At 36.0% G+C, this 10000-nt stretch overlaps 1 protein-coding gene across 1 annotated transcript in view; it reads right to left on the bottom strand.

The window, feature by feature from the left end:
• Positions 1–792: 792 nt before the first annotated feature.
• Gdi (GDP dissociation inhibitor) overlaps positions 793–10000 on the bottom strand; it is a 17312-nt gene continuing 8104 nt past the window's right edge. Inside the window, exons 2-9 of the mRNA XM_043019436.2 lie at positions 7978–8138; positions 6782–6960; positions 6268–6466; positions 5435–5575; positions 5054–5213; positions 3696–3807; positions 3329–3473; positions 793–2689 (exon numbers count right to left, since the gene is read on the bottom strand). Coding sequence (XP_042875370.1) covers positions 2494–2689; positions 3329–3473; positions 3696–3807; positions 5054–5213; positions 5435–5575; positions 6268–6466; positions 6782–6960; positions 7978–8138 — 1293 coding nt within the window. The 3' untranslated portion in view covers positions 793–2493. The remainder of the gene's footprint in view (positions 2690–3328; positions 3474–3695; positions 3808–5053; positions 5214–5434; positions 5576–6267; positions 6467–6781; positions 6961–7977; positions 8139–10000) is intronic.

The following is a 10000-nucleotide window of genomic DNA, read 5'->3' as shown; positions in this document are numbered from 1 at the left end:
ATATGATGCAGAGGATTTCCTGTACATGCCATCGCTTGTAGTTCCGTCATTAGTGAATAAATTATTGTCTGCCGTAGTTATGTTCGTTCAATCTGATATCACTGAAAATCATCTGCCTCATCTGTATATTTGTTGGACAAGATCGGGGTTAATTAGAGATTTGATAAAAATATCTTAAACAGTTATTAGCATTTTTTTTAGTTTATATATTCAGGTAATCCATCCTTAGCCAACATAATTTCAAACTATGAATTGCCGACCTTAAAACCTTTCATTTTTTTTTAGCTTTAATGAATTATAAAGAAAATCTATGCATACTTTTTGCATTGCTATTAAAAAATATATATAATAATATAAGACAATAGCTGTCTGCTCACTGATTATCTGATATCAGCAGGTTTAAATCTTTAAAATATGCACTTATTGCAAAAAACGCCCCATGGCCTTCAAAAAAAAAATCATATGCAAAAATTAAACCAACAAATACTTCAGCTCTACAAAAAGCTTATCTCTTAAACATTCACTTCCTTACTTGATGAGAATAGCCATTAACAATATTTTGTTTCCATGTTATTCTGGCTCGTGCTAACAAAACAACCGCTATTACCAACTTCAGCTTCGCCGAAAAAAGTATTTAAAACAGGTTGTTGCTTTTTTTCAAAATTTATTGGAAAGAAAGGTGCTCTTTTCTCTTTTTATTTAATTACAAATACTTGTAAAGTACCATGGGCAATTGCTACCTCACTCAGCTTAACTTTCACCACCACATAAGGAGAAAAAAAAAATTGTGTGTATATATATATGTATATATAAAACGAAGATAGAAAGAGAGACAAAGGAAAATTAAAAGATCAATTCGTGTTATCCTTTAACCTGGAATGACTTACATATGAAAGCATACAGATGTCAAGAATATTTGGACAACTTGCATATCCCAATGTTGGAAAGCAGTGCAAAAAAGTGACCAGCAGTTTTAGCATAAACAGTACAAAGTTAAAAAAAAAAAAAATTAAAAAAATTAAAAAAAAATTTATATATATATAAAAAAAATGAATATCACCAACGACATACATGCTAGCCAGATCAGACAAAACAAATCAATTAAGGACCCACTGATCAGGTTTAAATATCTCGTACATGCTGACCCAAAAGTGAAGATTGAGCGATGCAAGTAGTTGCAAAATGGTTTTCATCAATATACATCCTGTGACATACGAGCTGCAACGGGTGTGCAAGTCATACATGATGGTACCTTATATAGATATAGAGTTTTGTTTACCACACACAACACTGTAATCTCAAAAGTGTCTCGTATCGATGATTCTGCCGTTAAATAATCATTATGTCAAAATTACTTTTTTTTTTATTTTCTAGCCTTTTTTATATTTTTTTAAATAAACGTGTTCCTCTCTCAACCTCTGCCTTCTGCCCACAAAAAAAAGGAGTAAAATTTGATATGCCTACAGTGGATTATACATGCATACATAAGGTTTTTTTTTTTGTTTTTTGTATTTTTTTTTTTTGTATTTTTTCTTCTGAGGAATGTGATAACACTGGGGAGCAAGGTCTCATACGTACTAGATTGGACTTGTTTTAATATCTTTGTCGCCATATAAATCTTTACAAAAAGGTCTGCCTAGTTTCATCAGCTACTCTTTATATTATATCATTATTATTATTACTTCATCATCGTCATTATAATTATTATTATTCTTCCTGCGTTCGTTTTTGTTTTTTTTTAAACAATCATGACTGCTATTGATGTTCATCGAATCAGCACTACAAGTATAAACATCAATAAAAACAGGATAAATGCCACTCACTTTCATCTACTGCACATAGATAATGCCAACCAAGTAAGCAGTCATGGTTGCCACTCTAGATAATCCATTCGATGGGAAATGGATAGGGGGGGAGGGGGGGGATGAGGGGAGAAGGAAGGGGGGGAGGGGGGAGGCAGGAAACAAGCAGAGTGAGCTAGCAATATCAAAGCAGCCTTAAAATCATTACAGATCACTATTTTTTTTTCCTTTGTTTTTGTTTTTTTTGTGTTTTTTTTTTTTGCTCTCTCTACACTGTGCAGTGTAAGTATCCACAACATCTATGACAAGTCCATCTTCATATGCCTAAATAAAAAATAAATAAAAATTCAAATAAGAGAGGGGAGTTCAACTTTGGTATAAACACAGGGGATGTATGTATATAAAAAAAATAATTAAAAAAAAAAAAAAAAAAAGTATGTAAAGAGAGATAAAAAGATGAAGATAACTATTCAATGCTGATGATCTTGTACAACACGTGTTGATCATGAAGTAAAAAAAAAAAAAAAAGAAAAAAAAAGTTCCAGGGCAAGCAGTCGGCACCGCGGCATCTCTTCGAGGAGGAGGAGGAGAAGGAGCAAGTGGGGAGGGAGACCGCGTGCCGGGGTATTTTCAGCGGAGGATGACCACCCCATCTCGCCGCCCAACAATTGCAAGCACACGCAGTTCCTCCTTACATGTCCTCATCGCCCAGGTTGTGCTTGACCTTGGAGAAGTCAAAGTCCTCCCCCGTGCCTCGGCGGTAAATGTCGAGCACGTCCAGGCAGGTGGTCTCGAAGTGGGAGGTGGCATCGTAGGACTCCGAGATAAACAGCTGGTTCTGCACTCCATCATCCGTAGGCTTGTAGATGGGGGACACTGTCACAAACCTGCAGGAAAGAAGGTTTTAGTTATGGATATGTAATGAACAGATTAAATTTAACATTGTGCTACATGTTAAGTGATACGAGATTTTTTTTTTAAATCTTGAGAAACCTGGAGCATCTACTCTGGTAACACCATCTACATTTTTATTTTGTCTTTATGGAGATATGCAACCTGTCACAAAGCAATTTCTTGATATTTGAGAATCAAAGACATTACAGGAAAGAAAAAAGAAAAAAAAAAAGTATATTTTAGAAAATCAAAAAAATCACACCAGCTCTAAGATTACAAAACAATCATTATGAGCCTTACAAAACATGTTATAGGGTTTCCCCTTGATAAAATAAATTATATTCCACTGATCTCTAAAATAAACTCAAAGCATATTCGTCAACAAAAACCACTTGAACAAATGCTGAGGACAGGGAAGTGGGGTATTCTTGTTCCTTCCTTAAAAAAAAAATACTCACTCACTCATTCAAATCCACTCCATTAAACAGTTCCACATATTTGTAACTTCTACCTCGTTCACAGCCGCATCACCTCGTCAAAGCCCACAGCACTTTATCCACACCCAACGCATGCCCTCAATCGCACTCGCCTATTCCCTCTCTTCTCCCTACCTGTAATGCCACCGAACTTACTTTTGCTTGATTGGTCCCAGAAGGTTGAGGCCAGGTAGGATCTCAGCCTCGGGGTTGTCTGTCTCCACTGTGGTGCTCACCATGGCTATAAACCAGCCCTTAGCTGCTACCTGGTGTGTGTAAGACACCAGGGATACATAGATGTCTAAAGGGGAAGAAAATTGGCAATAATCAGTATTTGAAAGGAGGCATAAATGATTTATGACGAAGAAAGAATAAGGCAGGATGAAAATTTAATAAGGGTCAGTCTCAATTTCAGCCATAAATATTTGCTCAAACAGATTTAATAATAATACACTTCAGCTACTAAAAGGTCAATTTAATCAAGAACTTTCAATTAGGATTGTCCCATCAAGATTTAACTTACCAGAATTCCTATTAACCTGCTTCTGTGGGATGATGATCTGTGTTGAGAGGGCATCCTTTGTGTTATTGATAGGATGATCCATTAAGCAGATAGCTCGCACGACTTGTCCGACCTTCAGAATTACAGAGGGTGTTTAAATAATCTCAACGTCAACGGAATGGGCATTAAAATCATTTGCCTTTCCTGTGTTTCAATAAAGTATTGACACAAAGGTAAATCTAATCACAATATCCTATACAGGAGATTTCATATCATCCTATAGATCTCAAATATATAATAGAAATTCAAATCTTCCTTCAAAAACAAAAACAAAAAAAAAAGACTAAATTACAAACATACCATATATCCATGGCGGTATCCTCGTGCACGCACTACGACTAACATAGACCCTTTTAGACCTCTTTACACTATCCACCACTTAACTACCAAGATTTCTCACAAGAAAATGAGCACATCACTGTTGCACACCGACTCATCTTGGCTTATCCAGTCACTTTAAGAAATCTCTGGGAGAGTATTTGATGGGATGAAATCTGTCAGCAACTATCATACTGAAGCCACATGGTTCTCAGGGAAGGAAATTTTTGTCAGGGAAAGAAATGGGAAATTTTACTCTGTACAAATGTACTCTAAAATAATTTAAATATGCCCCTTTATAAGGGAGACAACCAATAGTCAAGACAGTTTATTTCTGATCCAGGGGGCAACGGCTAGAAATTACAGGGACCAGGAAAAGTTTTTTATCCATGATCCTAGCAGCAAAGACTTGCCCAAAGAGCATTTTCCCTGAAAATAGGCCATCAAAAAACAAAGGTTTAACCTGACTCCAGATGGAGGGTTATAGCTTTGAAACTAGAGCCGTGACAGTTACAAAACTTTAAGACCGAGCGCACTTCACAGTGAGCAGTTCCCAATATCACGTCACGCAGTGTGATGGCCATCTTTTGGGCCAAACCAGAGCTATCATTTATGTGATAACACCCATCTATCCACTGCTCAGAACTCACTTGACATGAAAACAAGAGGTGTACAAATAATAAAGGCCTGGTAAAGGTTGAAAGTTCTTTACACTCTGGCTTATACTATGATAATAAAAATCATACCCTCAAAGAGCTAATCTACTTATTTTCCTAATTTCAGAAGAATGTGGTTTTTTTTTTTTAATGTATGGGTTTTTTTTTTTTACTCTAGACCTAACCAAATTACAGACAACCAACAACAGAGCAATGAACAACATGAAATGCTCATATCTTTAATAAGCCCCTGCCAATCTGAGCCATTACCAACACACACACACTAAACCGCAAATCAGCCAGTGGCAAGTTCAAATAATACATCACCACCTTCTCTCAACTCACCTTCTTTACTTTATCGGGTACATATGAAGGGTCGCAGTAAACTTGCTTGCACTTGGCAGTTTCGTTTCCAGAGCGCACACCAACTACTTTCCCCTCCTCCATCACAATTTCGTCAATGGGCTTGTCAAGCATGTATGTGCCTCCGTAGATAGCAGACAACCTATGAGAGAGGTGAGTGCATCAGAATAATTAGCCGCTCTAAATTACAAATTACATTTTACCACGCATGATAATACCAAGGTCATATTTAATGGAAAAAAAAAAAAAAAATCCATCAGTAAATCAGTTAATCCTTTTGTTCATGAAACAAACCCAAACAAAGTACAACTTATAAATATTCTTAAACAATAATAAAAAAATACAAAAGCAGCACAAACTCACCTAGCAAAGCCCTGGGGCAGCTCACCCAGCCCATACAGAGGATAGAGGTAGGGAGACTTTCCATAGCGAGCAAGGGAGTCACTGTACAGCTTGATTCTCTTCAGGCTCTCCCCAGCGGGCCAATTGAGGTATTCGTCATCCCTGGAAAGCAAAACAAAGGTGTGGGGGAATGGGGAATTACAAGTTCAAGGAATGATTCTGACACATTCATATCTGAATAAATATACACATAATGTACTTAAATTGTACTAACACAACACATGCATAAAGTGACTTGGTTCTTGCATTTGCAATTTTCCTATTAGCTATAAGTATAGATTTCTTCTAAGAAAAAAAAGAAAGAAAAAAAAGAAAGAAAAGAAAGAAAAGGAAAGACAAGGAAAGAAAAGAAAAGAAAAGAAAGAGTGATCATCTAACCTGCTTCTTCTTTATCAGTCTCATCTTACCTACAATGAAGGTTTGCAACCATTTCTATAACTGTCATAGAAATGCCAGCTCTGTCTTAATCATGTCTGTCCCATCAAATATTCAACAGATATTGATCTCTCTTCATTCTTACACAGTCTCAAACACTGCTCATTCCCTGTTGCATTCCTCGACTTGAAAAGAGTGCATCCAAGTAAAATGACATCCTTTACAACATGGTACTGCTCTCTGCTACATAGGTCATATTGTCTTTCACACCTGTAACGTGACTGTTTCCCTCACAGTTACATAGTCCATTCAATCCACAAGCCTTCCATTCCCCTAGCACAATAACAGTAACAATTATTTGCACACAACCTAGAACCTGAAGACCAAGACAGATACAAAATGCAAAACACAAGGCTTACCTATATAGAGCAAGAGCGTGACCTGTGAAATCAATGGTGTTCTTGTCGAGGTTAAAGTGGGCGAACACCGCGTTCATGGTGGTGGTTTTGGGGTCGAAGCCAGGCATGGCCTTCCATGTGGCTGGGTCATCGTCACGGTAGTCCTGGGCGAACACCAGGAAGTTCTTGAACCTTCGCTTTTCAAACATGCCCATCAGATCTGCGAGATGTAAGAAGTGAGGGGGAATTAGTGTGTTTGCTTAGCGACAAACCTTACAACAGAAAAAAGTTACACAATTACTTACTATTATACAGACCAAAAATGACATATCATACATTAGTTAACAGACACAAAAGTCGAATAAACAAGACAATAAGATATAAGCCAGGCTCCTTTCCTTACTAACTCTCAAGCCTGTGGTCCCTAGATGACATAACACAAAGAGCTTACTCTCATACCACCACCACCATCTCACTCCTCTAAGACAACCTAAAATACTAACAACTTTCAGCCAGAAAAACAGCACTTCCTCACCTGAAGTAAGAGCCTCCTTCTCATCTGCAGGGACCTTGGAGATTTTGTTTCCCTTGTACACATAACTGCCCTCAACCGACTTGAACTCCAGGTAGCGTGTCACGCCAGTGTGAATAAGGAGCTTGACCAACTGGCCATTTGCCATGAGGAACTTGGGGATTAGGTCCACGTTCCAATCCCTGAAAAAGGAGGAAATTATAGAAGATAGTTAAGAACTGATAATTTAAGAAAATGGTACAGTTCTTGATCACAATTCCTCATTTCCAAATTTTTGAAATTTGATTCCATCATTTTGCAAATTGTACTTCGATTCAGTTTTAATTATCATGCTTCTTTTTACGAATTTTTGTCCTGACCCAATGACCAGGATAATTTGAAAACAGTAAATTGTACATATCCACTCAATGTGCATCTTGATGCATAGAATTTTTTGTTCAAAATACAATTGACTTATTTTTCAATGTTTACAAATACTACCACATCATCTTGGCAATTGTTAACATGATGCAACTGTTGCATCATTTTCAATGGTTTAAAAATGATGCAATTCTAGAGTAGCAATCTCACAATTTATTATCAGAATTTTGATCAATTTAGATAATTTTTAAAGTATCTACACTGAAAAAGTACAGCATATATTTACTGAAATTCAAAAATTCTGCATCAGGTAAGTTATTTAATTAATTCATTTAATTTACCATAATTTACCATTTTCTAGACTTGATACATCTATTAAACTCTGCACCCAAGATACCTACTTTGACAAAGTAGGTCTTATGGGTGTTAAATCAATAATAATAATAAAAAAAAAAAAATAATAATAATAATAATAATAATAATAATAATAATAATAATAAAAAAAAAAACTGATCCTTTTTACCAAATTACTAGGAGCTCGACCTTTATTTTTTTTCAAACTTGCTTGCTCTAATAACTGCATTATCATTAACATCTATTACTACATTTACACTTGCAAGTTGACAAATGCTGCATCTCCCAGTCACTAAATCTCAAGCACTCCCTTTTCCCCAATATTACTACATCAATCTTCCTACCTATTCAAATAAACAGACCCCACAACCATAACACAACCATAACACAACCATAACCCCAACGAAGGGCCCCCGAACCCACCCAAACACCCCAGGCTCCCACTGCCCGGAAAACCTCCACCACCCAACCCTAAGGCTACTTGCCTCGTGCGGCCGTAGGACTCTTCTGGGGGGGGGAGGGTGAATTTGGTGAAGAGATCCTCGAGGGGAGTAATGGAAGCACTTTCTCCGCCGTAGTATTTGTTGCGGTCCATGTGCAGCACCTTCTTCCCAGACACCGACAGCATGCCTGAGATGATACATTCCTGAGGGGGGTGGAAGGAGGGAGAGTTAGTGAGTAATTCAGTATGTCATATTTCCTATTGGTTTATATTGTATTGTTGTATCTTATTCAACAGGTTCTTCATTCTCTCCAAAGGTTTGTCCAGTAGGAAAAACAAATTGGGTAATGCCTGTTTCTTCAACATCATCTATGTCAATCATGATTCTTGAATAAGCAAGGATGCTAAATCTAAACAGATTAACATCAATTCTCTCTTTTCCCGATAACATTCAACAGATCAGAACTTCAGCAACTTCATTTCCTGTTCTTTCCCATACTCAAAAGAATCAACCACAGAGCCTGTACTGACCTACAACCTCAAAAACACTTTCTTTTACAATGTTTCCTCAAGGAAAAACCTGTCATAGACTGACACGAAAGGGTAATCATCCAATGAAAGGAATTCACTATGTAAATATTCTGCATGCATCTATGAATCAATGTCTTCTTGATTTGTTTGGAATAAAAATAGATCTCTATCTGTTGCCAGCCTTCAGATATCCTATGCTTAAAAGGTCATCAGATATTCCTCAATAATGGCTTCTTACTTTTTCATATTTACATAATACATCACAAATTATTATAAGATACTGGCAAACCGTAATGCACTAAAAATACTTTATTTCTCATGTTATTAATAGAGAAGATATCTGGGGAGTTTGATTTATAAGAAAAATAAAAATAAAAATAAATATCACTTCCACATTTCCATTTCACATCACAGAAATAAAATCATATTCCCAATTTAAATATTTTAAGCAAATGAAGTTACTGATAAAAATAAGTCATATTTCATATTTCACAATTTTTTTTTTTTTTTATCTAAAAGTTTTTAAAAAGATTGGATTTGTCAATAGTACTGTAGAATTAAACATTTATTCAGATATCTATTCTGAACTTATCAGCATTTGGGAAAAAAAAATCACTGTCGGGAATATCTCTATTAACCTTCAAAAGAAATCCAAAATATTCAGTAAAAAAAAAAAAAAAATCCAGAAAAGATATCAGTTTTGGGAAAAAAAGGTAACCCATACTTATCAAAGCAAAAGATTTATTCAAACAGAAGATATTACTACTACATTCATAACCAAAGGTTCTTTTAATTAATCTTATGAGGCATCAGAATACATTTCTGGCACATAAACTTCTCTTGTGCGATGCTAGAAAATTAACCTCTGCAAAACTCATCTACTCCCACCCAACATACATTTTATGTTTTTACAACTAGATACATGCACTCTTAATAATTGTACAAATCACACCAAGTGCAGATTCCATCGTTGCAAATGTGAAGAACTAGCACACATTTCATCTGGCCTATATATCAACAAAAATCATAATCCTTAATTCTTAATTCTTAATTCCTTCCTCTATTTACATTGAGCATATTCATTCATGCATTTTTTTTTTAATTCCATCTATTCATCATATTCTTCAGTCTATCCAACAATACGTCTGCCACAGTTGTTTGTTTTTATCATCATTGAAAGTAAAAAGAAAAAGATCTCAGAGCTCACAGCTGTGCATCTTTAAGTTTCCCTTGAGGGTGAAACCAGAGCCTCACTCAGATTCCATCCAGAGGATTTTTATCAATGAATTCTTGGACCTTTGGATGTACATCAATAGCCATCTAGCCATGTTCACTGTCAATGATGAAAACAAAAGTCAACAATCAGAGACAACTGCACATCATTTGCCAGAAAATATATTTCTAAATACACAAGTCAATTCCACATTCAAAAGATAAAGAGAAAAAAAAGAAAAGAAAATGCAAGATGAAATGCATTGAATGCCCCCTCAATGCTCAGGAGTGAGAGTGCATCACAATATTGCAGCTAGCATGAC

This window comes from Penaeus japonicus, unplaced genomic scaffold, assembly GCF_977035675.1.
Source record: "Penaeus japonicus unplaced genomic scaffold, GWHDUDI00000001_assembly GWHDUDI00000030, whole genome shotgun sequence".
In the NCBI taxonomy this organism is placed as follows: domain Eukaryota; kingdom Metazoa; phylum Arthropoda; class Malacostraca; order Decapoda; family Penaeidae; genus Penaeus; species Penaeus japonicus.
The sequence above is the reverse complement of the archived record's forward strand: the minus strand, read 5'-3'. Positions and strand labels throughout refer to the sequence as shown.